At 38.1% G+C, this 16,064-nt stretch overlaps 2 protein-coding genes across 2 annotated transcripts; both read right to left on the bottom strand.

Annotated features, from left to right (window-relative positions):
- Positions 1 to 8,964: 8,964 nt before the first annotated feature.
- LOC141824654 (DNA-3-methyladenine glycosylase 1-like) lies at positions 8,965 to 10,184 on the bottom strand. The gene has a single exon (XM_074711979.1). It carries the CDS (start codon positions 10,169 to 10,171, stop codon positions 9,176 to 9,178), a length of 996 nt encoding a protein of 331 aa, XP_074568080.1. The 5' UTR covers positions 10,172 to 10,184; the 3' UTR covers positions 8,965 to 9,175.
- A 1,525-nt stretch (positions 10,185 to 11,709) lies between these two features.
- LOC141824833 (1,4-dihydroxy-2-naphthoyl-CoA synthase, peroxisomal-like) lies at positions 11,710 to 15,757 on the bottom strand. Its single transcript, XM_074712165.1, is given in 10 exon segments — positions 11,710 to 12,084; positions 12,310 to 12,432; positions 12,577 to 12,672; positions 12,824 to 12,871; positions 13,028 to 13,126; positions 13,206 to 13,244; positions 13,970 to 14,071; positions 14,279 to 14,401; positions 15,392 to 15,538; positions 15,541 to 15,757. Coding segments are annotated over 10 exon segments (1,005 nt in total). The 5' UTR covers positions 15,652 to 15,757; the 3' UTR covers positions 11,710 to 11,967.
- Between the last annotated feature and the right edge of the window lie 307 nt (positions 15,758 to 16,064).

Genomic DNA, 16,064 nt, shown 5'->3' with positions numbered 1-16,064 from the left:
TTGGGAACAACCGACAGGGTTACACTTCGCCCCTCTCACGCCCTGCACACTGGTCCAGCCCCTCAATAATTAACGCTGCAAACTGGTGCTGCTGACATTTATTATTCCTGCAGAGATTTGTATCGGTCACCCCGCATCACCTACGTGTATGATCTCTGCTGCTTTCACGTTCACAGCTGTAACCCTCTTCCGCCCCCTCAGTTACGCCTGCTGCTCCTCCTCCTCACTCCTCTCCGTTGCTTTCCTCCTTCCTTCATCTGCTCCATCCACTCCACTCCAGGAACTGCATCCACGAGCCAAGACTCAGGGGGTGTGTGTTCGGGACAGTGGGAGTGGAGGAGGGACCCCAACCCTTATCCTCTCTCTTCATTGCTGGGGCGTCGTGTCAGAACTCTTGGGTGCTCTACTCCTTCCTTCCTTCCTTCCACCCCTTCCTTGATTCATCTTTTGAAAGTTTGATTTCTGCTCCCTTCCTCGCTCCCTTCCTCCTTGCTGCTTACGCAAAATTAAAATCATCAATTCTCGGTTGCTTTTTCTCGTCACCATGCATGTCGTCGACAGTGCGCGCAGGGAGGAGGGCTCTGCGAACCTAATCGACGCTTGCTGCTGATCCATTTGTTGATGCGGTAGTGGAACACCTCAATTGCCTGCTCAGCTCTGCTTTTTTTTCCCCTATAATTTTTACCTGATTAATTTTGAAAATGGATGAGTTTTTCTTAAATTTATCTCAAATTATAAATGAAACTAAAGTAATATCTTGGTTAAATCTAGACTAATTTAGTTTTGAATCATATAAAGCTCAATTCCACGTTTGCGGTTACACATAAACACACCTTTAATCGAGATGTTTTGATGAGTCAAGTAACCAAAGTCAAAATGTGGTCAAAAGGGGAGGCATTGATTACATCTATACGACCCATAATTGATAATGCTGTTGATGGCGACGCATGAGGCAGCATTGCTACGACTTGAATGGACTAATCAATGCACTTCAATTTCATTATTGGATGCTACAAATTTCCCACTCCTTCAAAATTCAAATGCAGTGACCACATGCCCTCGGGGTGCTGACCGCAAGGTTTCATATATTAATTTTTATTTATACTTCTCAATTTATTTTGATAATCGATAAAAATATTTTATAAAATTAAATTGAAAAAAATTATAATAACCATGAAGAAATTACATCATCATTTTACCATAATTTAAAAAAAAAATCAGTTTTGCTCCAAGATTGTACAATACATTCATGATGACGATGATTGAATTCTTTAGTTTGTAATTAATACTTTCCACACTTTACATCGCACAACGTGACAAAATTACGTTTGTAATTCAAGAATATTAGGTAAAATAAAAAAAGCGGTCCTTAGTTTTATTAACATTCTCACATTTTTTTAGAATTACGATGATATAATACTCTTTTACACTTTTCATTCAAAAAATACTTTAAGATAGGTTAAAACTACTAAAATATTAGTTATAATTATTCTAATTTAATTAGTCAAATTTGATTAAATATTATTATAATAATTTTAATGTGTGGAATAATTTTAATTAAATAATAGTTTGAGTCAAAATGAGTAATTTTGACTAAAACTATTTCGAAACTATCGTAATTAATTGTAGCTACAATTGTTATAATAGTAAATAAAAATACTAATAGAGTGTATTTGTAATATATATATTTTTTAAAAAATAAGACGATGTTAACGAAAATAAAAGGTTTCTGATTTTTATAAAATGAGGATGATGTGTTGTTAATACGTGATCATTTTAATGTTAGTGTAGTTTATATTGTGTGATGATAATTTGGAAAGCCCTAAAGAGACAAATTTCCGTTTGGGGAAAGGGGGGACCACGCTGATCGCCGTCAAAATAAAGAAATATTTTGCCTCGGGATTCGCCCCAATCTAATAACATTCGATTAGATTCCGATCTAATCCCACCATTTAAGTTTATTTTAATTGACTCGCACGTGAGAATGTGAAATTAATTACGGCCTTTCGGTTGTTGAATGTTAATTAAACATTTAAATGATGCGCACGTGGACAAAAAATTAAATTGTAAGCTTACATATTGTTTTTGAAAACAAGTTTAACTAATTAATTGTTCTACGATGCCTTTATATTTGTTATTCAAAATACACGACCCATTCCGCCGCAATCTACATGTGCTCAACAAGGATTAATTAAGATATGGAAATGCCAAAAGCTACGTGTGCATTGATTTCGAACAGCTACTTCTGATAAACCCTATTAAGTTCTTCTCTAAACTTTCCTATATATATATAATTATTGATATATATTTTGATGTCAAACAATGAACTTCAACTAAGAAATTTTAATATTATTTGCCAAGTTTTTAATGATATTTTTGAAGTTGGATTCGTCAAATTGGTTTAGTTCCTTAAGATTAAAAATTTAATAGTCCACCATTCAGCTACCATCTAACTTTTGATATAACAATACGATAACTAAAATAAATAATTGTGATGAAGAAATATGCAAATTAATTCAAAATTTCTTCATGGTAATTGAACATTTAATCTTATATTACACCAAGTGCATTATAAATTTTAAATAAGGTTAATTTTTGAGAGGAATTAGTTGACCGCACTCATCTATTAGATCAAATTGACATAATAAAGCCCCCATAAGTTTGATACAATGATTAAGCATTTAGAAGAATAATTAAAAAGATCAATATTCAAATCCCACTATACGCTTACTTTTTTTTTATTACATAATCACATTAGCAACATTTTTCCTATATATATTTTTTTCATTAAACACTACAAAATTACACAGTGTTATTCTACAAACAACAATTTAAAGAAAACAATGACAAGTAATATTAAATGCTGATTGTGACTCAAAAATCTTTATAGTCCATATAAACTCCTTTTCTAAGGTATGTAATAAGCAATCTGGACATTGGATTTGCACCCAAATGAATAACAATAAGGTATGCAATAACATTCAATAGTTAAGTCCAGTATAAGGTTGGTTTTACCTTTTAAACCTTTCTTTATAAAGACATGTTTGCTTATTAGTTGATAGTAGACACGATGTCCTTGAACTGTATTAGCGTTTGTGTAAGCATTGACATATCTCACCCAGGACTCTCCCTGATACAACTCAGTTCTCATATGTGTATTTGTTCATGACCATGCACAAGTTTGATTCTGTGAAAAGTTCTAAGAATTGTGTCTTCAATTCTCTTTAAAACGATTCTATTTCTTTCTCACATAGGTGATCTCTCAAGAATATTCCACATTACTTTACTGAATCATTAAAAGTCGTGTACTTAACCTCCATCCTTTCATTGATCCATTGGATCATTTTCCTATAGTAAGCTACTCATTCAGTGTAGTTAGGTTATTTTTTTGAACATAGTCTTTGGGATCTTCAATCTGTATATATTAGGTTTCCTTTGCACTAACTTTCCTCATCAACATTAGACAACTAACTCTATTTAACCCTCTGGTTAGTGGATCTTTTAGGTTATCCTTTGACTTCACATAAATAATAATGATAATTCCCATTAAGAGTAGTTATTTGATGGTTGTGTCTACCACGTATATGTCTAAATTTACCATTATATAGATGACTCTGTGCTCAATCAATTGTCAATTGACTATCGTAATATATGCATATTATCGACACAGGTTTTGCCCATTTTGAAACATCTTCTAAGAATTATTGTAGTTATTTAACCTCTTCACTATATTTGTCAAGAGATACAAACTCAGATTCCATCGTGGATCAGATTATTACAGTTTGCTTAGAAGATTTTCACTAAATGACTATCCCTCCCAAGGTGAATACATATCCACTCGTAGATTTATAGTCTTTCATGTCAGTTATCTAATTCAGATCAATGTATCCTTCGATCATAGTAGGATATCTCGTATAGTACAGTTCATAATCACAAGTATACCTCAGTACTCTCGTTATCCTTTTCTAATGCTCAATATCGAGATTACTCGTGTATCTATTTAGTTTACTCACCACGTAGGCTAAATCTGATTGTGTACAATTTATCAGTTACATCAGACTTGAATTTATGCAATTCATTTCTAGATTTGCACCCTCTTTACACCCACATGTAAGAAAGAGTCTTTTTTACATATATATATATATATGTTCACAGCATCCATGCATGTGATGCAATATAAATCAAAAATAAAATAGTAAAATTTCCAATGTGAAATTAAAAATTCATGCATGAAATCTCTTTCATCCCATTTTTCTTATTTCCATTCAAATTTTCAACCGTTACCGGAGTAAATGACAAAGGAAGTAATTATTCCGAGCCTTGGTGGTCCAATTCATCTTCCTTGGGAAACAAACAGACAAATCAACTCAAAACATAAACTCACAGTATACCTAGCCTTCCTCTCTTATCGTACAGTTTCTGTAGTCATGATTGCCAGAAACAGAGAGTGATAATTAAGAGCCATCCAAGTTATTTTTGCACGTTGACATATCCAAAGCAACCAATCTTGTCGCTCGAGCAAGAAAATCAAACAAGAACTCATCTGCTGGATGATGATCTCTGCAGTTCATCAAAAGACTTGACAGTTTATCAAACGACAGCAATTTCCGGATATAGAAGTGATAGCCAAATCTCACCTTACGGTTTCAGAGTGATCATTTCAACATCTCTTACCAAGACAGCTCCCCTTAAAAGTAGAAAAATATTGAGCAGACACGCAGACATTAAGAGACATGTAAAAACTTGCACTAGCTGCCGCCACATGTTGTACATTTGAACTCCATGAAGTTAGCAATGCAAGATATTAGTCATTCAGTAAGTTCATATCTGTTTTAACACCTTAAACTTTTTTCTTAAAAAAAAAATACAGGCCTAAAGAAAAATGTTTTGCTCAATTTACCATATCAGACAGACTCAAGTTTTAAAAATACCTAAAACTTGCACTTAATTTTCGTACAAAAACACAAGAAAAAAAAACACAGACAGTAAGCCGTTGGAACCGCAGGCTCACAGCAGATCTTAGCCGCTGGGGCCACATGGCCACAAAATCACAGCCACATGACCGCAAAATCACCGTCGTTGCATAGTCGCGCACAGTGAACATTGAAATCGCAGCCGCTACGGCCAGCGGCCGCTGCATCGCTGCCAAGTCGCGACCGACCGCGATTTTGTGTCGGTTGTGGTAGCTACATGGAAACGAAGTTCCAGCAGGCAGAATGGCCATGATTTCACGACCGCTACAACTATTTCGATAGCTGTGCTGGCCCACCTGCCATCGCAGCCAGGCACGATCGGGTCTTCACGCGACCACATGGCTGCCAGGCGGCCGTACCAGACATTGCAGTTAAATCGTGATCGCTGGACATAGCGGCCATGATTTTGGTGACCGTTGACGTGTCCATGGCACCTCCACTGGCATGATATAGCGGTAAATTTAACAAACTATTCAAATATTTACTATTCGAATCTACACACTGTTAAATATTTTCTCCGATAAAATAAAAAAAATTAAAACATTGATATAACATCTGTTAGAGCTACACTTGATTGCCCTCAGACAACAAATTTTGATTTTGTTTTCTTCAGCGATCTTGCACAGCTAGTTTAGCATCTTCAATTATGCTACACTAAACTTTCCTAGCAACCCAATACATGTAATGTCCCAACGAGTAAAGCAGGAATTAGCATTAAGCTCGTATCAAGAATTCTTAAACCCACAAAGAAGGAAAGTAAGAATTAATTCTACCATCACGTATGATATCTCATGCAACAGGAGGTAACACAAGACAGCTAATTTTGGACTATGCTTCCAGAAAATATTATTAAGAAGTCTTGAAGAAATTCATAGACAATTGGTACGGACTCCAAATATGATCATAAAATTTGCAACAGGAGTGTTTGGCAGATGGCTAAGTAGCAATAAGTAGATTTACAGGGTTTCACAGGATCTTCAATTTGTCTTGTAATTAAGCTCGATATCATAAGCTTAAAGAAAAGACAGCAGCACATGAAAAAAAAATGTCAGTGTGCACAACAATAATCAAAGGATCCAACAATTCTGGTTGGCTCAGAAGATAAAATCCACAGTATCTTTAATTATTAATATCCAATTATCGAGTACCGATTGCCATGACTAGCCACAACTAATATTGCACAACAAAATGACACAAGGAGAGAGAGATGGTAGGTGCTTAAAAGGCAGATACAGCTTGATGCATTGACAAATCTAAGCGCAATAACAAAAATAAGGTTAACGATACATCAAATCCAAGTCGATGGTAACAAATTTGTAATCGATTAAAAGAAAGCAGTTTACATTTAGCAAATATTAGAAGTACAACGGCATTGGTAATAACATGCACGATAATCTTAAAGGTGAGGGCAATTACTAGAGCTAAAGATTGTCTAATTGGCAACCTAGCATACCATTTCACAAAGGTCATCATAACACACTGATGTAATCATTTTGAGTGCCAAACGAAAATTATGAATGCAACATAAAAAACACAGGAAAGAGGAGCTAAGTGAGTGGAGATTCTTATGCTGCCAAACAAGAACACGTCCAATATGAGTCCTTTCATATGTTCTAAATTGCAACTTTCAGAATATATTGAATAAGCAAAACCAAAACAACTGTTTATTAGCTATGCTGACAAACTCAACTCCTCGAGTTGAGCTTTTAGTTGTTTACTCCTAAGAGGAAGTTCATAAGTAGGCAATAATTAAACTAAATGCAATGAGAGCTAATCTATTTCTTTTTAATCTGAGAGAGAGAGAGAGAGAGAGAGAGAGCCTGCAACAGGAAAGCTAAAAAAAAACAGATTTATTAGCTGATATATACATAACAGTTGTTTCAACTAATTTCTATGAGCTAATAAAGGATCAGGCATCCTTAACTGTTGTGATGTCTCTTTTGAAGAGGTCGAGAACTAATTTCTTCAAAAAAAAACATTAATTGAATATGGTTACAGGATCACATAAATGATGCAAACAACTTATAAAATGAGAGTTTCATTCTTTTAGATTCAGGAGTACTTATTCATGAGAGTTGTCAATTATAATGTGGCACTAAATCATCTTAGTGGCATCCCTAATGATTGAGAACAAAAACCTAATGACTTTTTCCAAGTGTACTTTACAAATATAAGTGTCACTAGATAAACATAAAAAATATTCTTATAAACAAGTGTGCAAAATTAAATAAACGAAGAGCGTGAATTATGAGGGCAACCCTCAGGAAGGTGAAATTCACATACCCATGTTGCCAAGTGGGTTAGAAAGAAGGATTACCTAGATGCAAGACTTATCTCCTATATCTCATAAATTCATGCATATAAAACTGTACTGACATATTCTAGGTATCATAATTCAGTCAAACCATATCAAATAAATAAGTTACAAATGCCAACATTTTGACAAATATAAGAATTCACTGTTAATAATAATTTTTCAGAAAAAAAACTTCAAGCAGAGTTGCATGCTGTATAGTACTATGCTTAAGTATCAATGTAACTCCCATGTCATCCCAAGGACAACTAAACTAAAGAACTTTTTGGACAGAAGACAAACAAGAAAGTATGAATGTACAGCAACTTATGTAGTGTTCTCAAGTAGTTCTACGACACCACAGATCACTGCGAATAGAGCATGATGTAGTTGATAAGGTTGGGATAAAGACTTGGCAATTTACCAGAACACACCATTGGCTTTCTGAATTCAAGGAAACACATCCCCTCCTCAAATTTTTAACAAAATGCACCCCTAACACTTTTCCCCCATTATATCCTTCCATTTCAAGTTTCGCTCCAAATGCACCAATCGCAAGCTGATTTTAAAACAAACTCACCACATGATCTTAAGATTAGCTTGTTTGAGTCAAAATAAGGTGTTTAGGCAACCATTAATATGCATACCCAAAATGCACTGTTTTATGTAAACGTCAGATTTCAAATGAAAATATTGTCATAAACTGATTTCAAAATCAGCATGATGATCATACTTTGCAAATTTGTCCCAAGCAGATTGATCTTGTTTGGGCCAACATGAGTTGTCTATGACCTTAGGTACCATTAAGATGTGATATTTTAGATGAAAGGAACCTGTATATAAGATTCAATTGAAAATACTGTCACAATTAACAAGTTGACTTGTAACTTCCTGATTTGAGGGGATTTTGAAATGGAAAAGTATACTGGAAGAAAAAAAGAGAAGGGCATTTTGGTAAAAAAAAAACTGAAAACAAAGGTGTGTCTGGGTAAATCAGGGAAAGCAAGGACATCTTTTGGTAAATTGTCCTAAAGTCCTCTTTTCATCACCATACAGATCAAGAGCTGAAGATAGTTTATCACCCTCACACTTCTGATATGGTATGCGTATTTGAATGGGAGGGGAGGAAAGGGCAAGGCTTCCTTTTCCCCCTTTTACACCCCACAAAATGCTGCAGGAGGGAAAGTTGGCCACTTTCTGGGGAAGGATTTTCCCCATTTTGGTTTCTGCCCAATTTAAATAAAGTAGGCAGACGAGTGGAAAGAGTGAAACCAGATTTGAGAAGATCAATAACTGTCAATTTTGATTAGTCCACATTGATTTTGATTATCTTTCCTCTTCTCTTATGTGAAAGGGCGAACAGCAAGCATCTAGGGCGGCAATGTAATTCATACGCAAAGTCTGCATTGAGGTTGTGACTCTAGTCCAACATCCAGCTTGCAATTGGAGTGCTACGTGCATCCAAAGTCCATTTGAAGGGGAAACAGTGAGCTGAAGGGAGGAGGTCACTGAAGATGGAGAAAATGGATACCATGCATTGCTATCCCAACCAACTCAAACGTGGTTCAATAAAAGATAAGATTATAACTCACATATGAATGAATGAATAAATAAAGTATCATATTGTCTCGTTAGAACCTACAGAAGGAAGAAAGAAATCAGAAAAAAAGTTTTAGAAGAAATTAACACATTAAGCAATAGAAGCTAAATTAAACTACATAAACAAATGAAAGGCCAAGGTAACAATCACAAGACGAAGTTCAAAGCAGAATATGAAAGTTACAAGTAATGAGTAGCACAACGCGCACATGAGACCAATAACAGAACGCCTAAGAATAACATGCATTTTACTCTAGCGCAAGAAACAAAATAAATATCGCATTTCAACAAGCGGCCGTAGAGGATAAATCTAGGCAGTACCAGTAGGTGAAATGGACTTCGACCAAGATTGAGGAAGCATCTGATATGAGTCAACCATTTGCTCTTGTAGGGTTTGCTTATGTTCCTGCTGTTGCACATCTGCCAGTGCTACGGTTGACATATTGAGTGCTCCAGCGTTTGGTGAAGCCAAGTTGGAGTTGTTCTTGGTCTCAACCACTCGCCACATATACCAGGAACCAACAGATCTATAAGGCCTCCACCGATCGCAAAGCTGCTCCATTTGCGAAGGCCGCGGGACCTCATCGAGGCCGTAGAGAATCTGCACGCCCTTGCGAACACCAAGGTCGCCAACGGGAAGAACATCCGGACGGTGGAGGCAAAAGATCATGAACATATGGACGGACCAGGCGCCGATGCCTTTGACCATGGTGAGCATGGAGAAGAGAGACTTATCATCCATTGCGACTATGCTGCCGTCAGATAGTATTCCCCCATGGTACTTTCGCGAAAGGTCGTGTAGGTACGAGGCCTTGCGCTCGGAGACGCCGATCTGGCGAAGCTGCTGCGTGGTGAGAGAGAGAATCACATCGGGGACGACGCCAGCCTCGCCTCCGCAAAGGGCGACAAAGCGTCCATAGATGGAGGAAGCCGCCTTCACGGCTAGCTGCTGGTAGAGAATGCTGCGGGCCAGAGAGTGGAAGGGCGAGATGAGGCACTGGAAGGTGGGGGGGTCGTTGGCATCGATCACCGCGGAGAGGAGGGGATCGACGGCGCGGAGGTGGTTGATGGAGACGGAGACTTCGCCTTCAGAAGACAGAGGGCGGGGAATCACGCGGACGGCGAGGGCCTTCTTCGGCGAGTCGTTCGTCTCTGGGGCGGAAGAAGAAATTCTGCGGATTTTCCGAGGGCGAAAGGGGATCTTGGAGGTGGCCGCAGCGGGAATGGCCGCGTTGGTGGATGCGCCGGCGGGCGCGATGACGGAATCGATCAGACGAGGGATTTGAGAGGGAGATCCTTCGCCCATGGGAGCTCAAGCTTTTGTCCGCCCCTTTTGCCTTCTACCATTCCAACTATTTATCTGATAAATGATTAGTTTTCAGTTAAGCCCCTGAGGTTTGCTTTTTTCAATCTAAGTGAAAAGGTTTAAAATGAAAATAATTAATTGGAAAAATATTAAAGATAAAATTTATTCCCTTCTTCAGCAAGATGGAATTCCTCACTCTAGCGGCCGCCGGTGCACCTTCTCCTCCACCTCCGCCGCCGCTGCGCCTCAGAAAACACCATTCTCTTTGAATGCCGGAGAAGGAGACTCCCCCCCCCCCACCCCAGCCCCCCCCGTCCCCAGTTTCAATTATTCCCGGCGACGTACCACCTTCTTCCTCCTCTTTCCACTCGCCCAAGCTTCTCCTAGCTTCCCCGACCGTCACCGCCTCACTCATCTTCTCTTCTGCGTCCCCGACCTCCGCTACTCTCCTTCTCCGCAGCGACGCCCCTCTCCGTCGCAGAGACCCTAAGCACCTCCTAGACGCCACCCACGGCGCCTTCACCAGGGTCAGCGCCAGCACGCTCACAACCGCGAAGGGGCAGCAGCCTATAGCGCGATGCAGTCGGCGATCACTGTCGCACTGCACGACCGGCAAGACTCACCGGGGCACTCCACGTGGCAATTTCTTCTGTCGACTTGGCCCGCAGAACGTCGATACCTTGCCGGCACACCGACGGCCTGCAGTCATTTAATTGAAGCAACCTGTCCGGCGGCCTGCACATTTAATTATGCAAAAGCACGTTTTTTATGTATTTTTGTGTAGGAATTAAATGAAAACGAATTCCGACAACTTTTTTTTTTTACCAAAAAACCTTGTAAATTACAAGGCAATATACAAATTAATTTGCATATAAAAATTATAAATTTATTTATTAGTCTTAAATTTTTACTGATAGGAATACCCATTTCTAGTACTTTTTGTATTGTTTTTAGTTTGCATTATGAAAATGATAAAGTTAATCATTCTACACTTTTAAATGTCCAAAAATGTAATTTTATTATCTAAATGTTGTTGCAGGTTGAGTTTGTAATACCTTCAAAAGGAAAAAGATCACAGCGGTATTATAGAATAAATACGTAAATAAATGTATAGAAGGATATAGTTTGATAATCTGATCACTTATTTTAAAAAAATAGAGAGAAAATTTAATTTTTGTCCCCAGATTCACCTTCCTTTTTTTTATAAAAGTATGGGAGGAAATGGGGGGCAAGTGAACATCCACTGTTGGAAGCAAACTATATTTTCTTCCTAAATATATCACAGGGAAATCTACCTTAACAGGGGTAAATTTTCAACAAATTGAAACAGAGTGTGTATCTGCTAGGGAGTTTTGAAGTGGCTTCGACACTGACCTGGAGCAAAATTTCAGTTCTGGGGAAGACTGAAACATTTGATATGTGCATCTCCAACTAGAGTAAGGCATAGCAGGACCCAACTACGAAAGAATTTAAATAAAACAAATATATATGACTACTTGTAATCTAGAATAAACTTTTCCTAGAGTTTGTGCTTCTGATGAATGCATGTCTAATGATAAACTATTCGATCCTCATCAGTGTTGGATACTAATTTAAGAGTAAAATAACAACTATTGTGTTATCCCTACACGTCTTACATGATTATACAGAGTCCAAGAAGAAGAATATGTGAATGGGAGGTCAAAGTTGAATCCTCAACTATGATGAACAAAATCATCATTCTCACCTTTTTTTTTCTGTTTTGAAGTGATATCTAGAAAGGTGCCAATTGATAAGGTGCTATGAAGAAAGTGAGATCAGGGTCTTCGCGGAAATTTAGAGAAATCTGGTCGCCTGTGTTCCATATATGCTTTCTTGCCCTCATTAGCCTCGTCAGTACCATAGAAGACGAGCGTTGCATTTCCGCCCAGATCCTAAAATGGTAAGAAGATAACAAGTGAGCATGCATAATCTCCAGCACAGAGAAAATACTAGTAGTTTTTCTAGATATAATTTTTTGCATTTAACTAGTTATGAAAGTAAAGATGCTTCAGGTTAGTTAGGTTATCATTTCTCATTGTTCTTCTTTTAGATGAAATAGGCACTTGCATGTAGAAAATAACATTTTCAAAGAACGAAAAAGATATGTTACAAGATACCTGCAGGCCAGCATGGCCATCGTCTACAGCATTAAGAGCAGATTTCAAGATCCGGATTGCTGTTGGACTGTTTCTTAAAATCTCACGGCACCATTTCAGTGTCTCAAGTTCTAATTTCTCCAACTTCAAAGAAAGAGCAGATTTTTAGTTTTCATGCAGCATAACTGATGAGAATGAAGACTTGTACTTACTCTGTTCTGTTTAAGCAACTGTAACATTTTAGACTTTTAAAAAGTGATCATTATTAGCTTATTTTAATGCACTTACTGGGACTACTACGTTAACAAGTCCCATTTTCTCTGCTTCATAAGCATTGTAGAATCTGCACAGAAACCACATCTCACGTGCCTTCTTGGGACCAATCTATTTATAGCCATCAAAATGTAATATCAGTTTACAAAAACAAGAAGGTTTGAAGAGAATAAAGATGATGCATTCACCAAATAACCATAGTGAGAACTTTTATCTTGAGTAAACATAGCCTCATTTCTTGACAGCGTCAAAATTAACTTACCAAGCGGGACATGATTGAAGATCCATAACCAGCATCAAAGCTTCCCACCTGTAACATACATAAAGGTTGAAGCTGTTATTATCACAATACCTTTCAGGATGAGGTAGTTAACATTATTATTATTGATGTAAGAAACATTCTTTGGCACAAAAACAGATGAAACTATAAGAATAAGTCATCAAGAATAAAAGAAAAAACTAATACCTTGGGCCCAGTCTGGCCGAAAATTGCATTATCAGCTGCAATAGTTAAGTCACAAACCATATGTAATATGTGACCGCCACCAACAGCATAGCCTGCTACCTGATTTCAAATCAAAACAGAACATATATTTAGAGGTGGAAGAACCAAGACTAGAAAGAAAAGCTTAAAAGTAGTGCACCATTGCTATTACTGGTTTAGGAAGCCGACGTATCTGTACCTGGAAAAAAAATGAAAGTGGGCTAGCAGTGCTCTTAACAAAGGATAATGCACGGCTAATATTCAGTAACCTTCATGCCATACTGCAATCTAAGCATGCCCCTATAAGAATTGACAGATTCATTATGTAGCAACATTTAATATTCATTCAACGTTCATGCAACACTACAATCTAAGCATGCCCCAATAAGAATTGAAAGATTCATAATGTAGGAACATTTATCAAACTGAGATAGGCACTATGCAAATTCAAGAGTATCAATCTCGTTAGACACTAGAACCTACTGAGGTTTCAAGAAGCCAAGTAGTAACTATTCTTTGCTCAAGCACATTGTACATTTGATCCAGTATCCAAACAAGGATAAATTACACTCTAGGTCTTACCATAAACGAACCCAGTGCAACTAATTGTAAACATACAATACAATGAAAATGGGGGGGGGGGGGGGGGGGGGGGGGGGGGGGGGGATAGGCTTACAAAATTTGCACTTGAAAACAAACTCATGGTGCATAGAATCTTGAGAGAAAAGCATTTAGATTTTATGAAGCATTAGATTCCAAACAATATCAACATGCTTTTGGTTTCTCTTATACCTACAGTTGTAACTTATAGTTGTCCCACAAATTTACAGGCACATTAAATATGTATGGAAGAACCACAGCATCTAAATGTTGGTTAGGATCAAGGTTTACAGCTAATCCAATAGATAAAGCAAAAACATTCACCTGGAGATCCAACACATTAAGACGGCCAAAATTTTCAAAATCAGCATACCCATCAGGACCTCTTAATGCCTGATCACCGCCACTACAAAAAGCTTTTGTTCCCTATTTAAAGTGAAAAAGCAAAAGAAAAATGTGAATACAGGCAAATATGGAGAATGTATCTCTCCACAATCGACAGCCAATAAGTAATATTTATCTATCTGCTACTGTGTATACATCATAAATGCCAAGTTTCATTTCAATAGTTGAGTCATGTTATGGAAGCAAATAATCAAATAATATGGCTTTTATTTCACCTCTATTGTGTACCTTTCCAGTAAGAATGATCACACCAATAGAATTGTCATCCCTAGCATCATTAAATGCACGAATAAGCTCTTTAATAGTATTTGGCCTAAAAGCATTCCTTCTTTCTGGACGATTGATTGTGATCTGTAGCAGTAAAAGTAATGCTTGAAATTGCACTATGATGTTGATTGAAATAAACGAATGCTTTATATCCACAAGTCCAAACACAATAATTCACAGCAAGCAAGAGATTAAAGAAGAATATAAATCCTTTTTTCAGAATAAAAGAATTTTTCAACTTTGAATTGTATGTACGATCAAGACAATTCTGATTAATCGGCAAGCCATGATTATCTTCCTGCAGGAAAAACATCAGACTTTATTAATTTGAAGAGAGTTTGTAATGCAGCTAAAAAATTAGGGATAATTAAGAAAATTCCTTCAAAGATTTAAAGTTTAAAAATTCTATATGTTCCTTAATTGCTAAGAGTTGTCAAAAGCTTTTTATAGATAAATTAGGCATTTTAAAAAGTTGATTATAATTTTATAGATAAGACAGGCTTTTCTTAGATGACTTAGTGTATAAATATGTATTGAATTATTTTCACAAACATTTTTTTAACTCGTGAATTGAGTTGTTCAAGTTCTTGCAATGTGCTTTGTTGTGCAGCATCAGTTTGCTATACAAGAAATTGCATTATCTGTTGTTTGTCAAAATTAGAGAAAAAAAGGTTCATCCAGTAAACTGTCCGTGAGAGAAACTTATCTAGAGGCTCAGGAAGCTCAACCTTTAGCTGCTGATTCTAATTGCTCGAGGTGTAATTGTTTCTCAAGAGTTGTAATCAAGAACCATAAGAACCAGAAAAAATTAACATGAAACAGAATTCTGCATTGCATCACCATAAGCTCATCTCCATAGCACATTTTACTCATGAACAGTTAGTTTTCCATGATCGCAAACCATAAGTTGATCAGAATAGTTCTCCATGTTGGATTTAGGAAGGGCTTAGGTTTAACGTCAATACAGACAAGACGGAGTTTCAATCACATATCCTAATTTAACCAGTTACAAATTGCAAAATAAAACAAACATAGATAAATAAAACTGCAAAATTAAATTGGAAAAGATGTTACCTTTGCAATTCCTTCACCTACGGCTTTCTCGTACACAATGTCCGTGTACTCCTTCTCGGACTCGTCGCGGGCCGGACACCACGTCGCTACTCGCATCGACACCTCTCCATGGACCCGATGGTAACTGTCGCCAGTCGAAGCGGTCGCTCGCCGGCAATCGAAGCGGGGGGTGAAGGTGACGGGAGGGGCGATAGGTGATCGGCGATCTTAGCGATCCTTCTCTCTGCATCGCCGAGCAACCTTCCCGGAATGTCAGCCATCGGAGGAGTCCTCGGATCCGAGGCTTGCGGTGGATCTCGAATGCATAAACGATGAGAGATAGAGCCGCCGACGACCACAGGAATCGGATAAGGCGACAACGAGAGGGACACTGACCAGCCTCCTACGGTGAAGTGTTGTCTAACGGGACGAAGAAGATGGTCTGGGCCGGGCCGGGCCGGGCCGGGCCGAATTTTCCGTCGCGTTTTGTGAGAAAACTATTCGGCCACGTAGGAAGACACAGTCGTGTGTAACTTACCCGGAGGGACGCAAACTATTCGGCCACGTAGGACCCACCGCCTCCTGGCTTGCCTCCGGTGGAAGCGAGCTCCAAGATCCCCGCGGTCCGAGGTGTCGTGTCGGTCAATCCCGGTCCGGCTCGGCCAGCGTCAAAAGCCGGCGACGGTCTCCGCTG

The sequence above is a fragment of the Curcuma longa genome, chromosome 3 (assembly GCF_044706935.1).
Source record: "Curcuma longa cultivar G26 ecotype Majalengka, Jawa Barat chromosome 3, ITB_CL_G26_1.1, whole genome shotgun sequence".
Taxonomy (NCBI): Eukaryota; Viridiplantae; Streptophyta; class Magnoliopsida; order Zingiberales; family Zingiberaceae; genus Curcuma; species Curcuma longa.
The sequence above is the reverse complement of the archived record's forward strand: the minus strand, read 5'-3'. Positions and strand labels throughout refer to the sequence as shown.

Bases quoted from the DNA above. Each gene is read 5' to 3' on its own strand.
- LOC141824654 (XM_074711979.1), bottom strand. From the start codon at position 10,171: ATGGGCGAAGGATCTCCCTCTCAAATCCCTCGTCTGATCGATTCCGTC.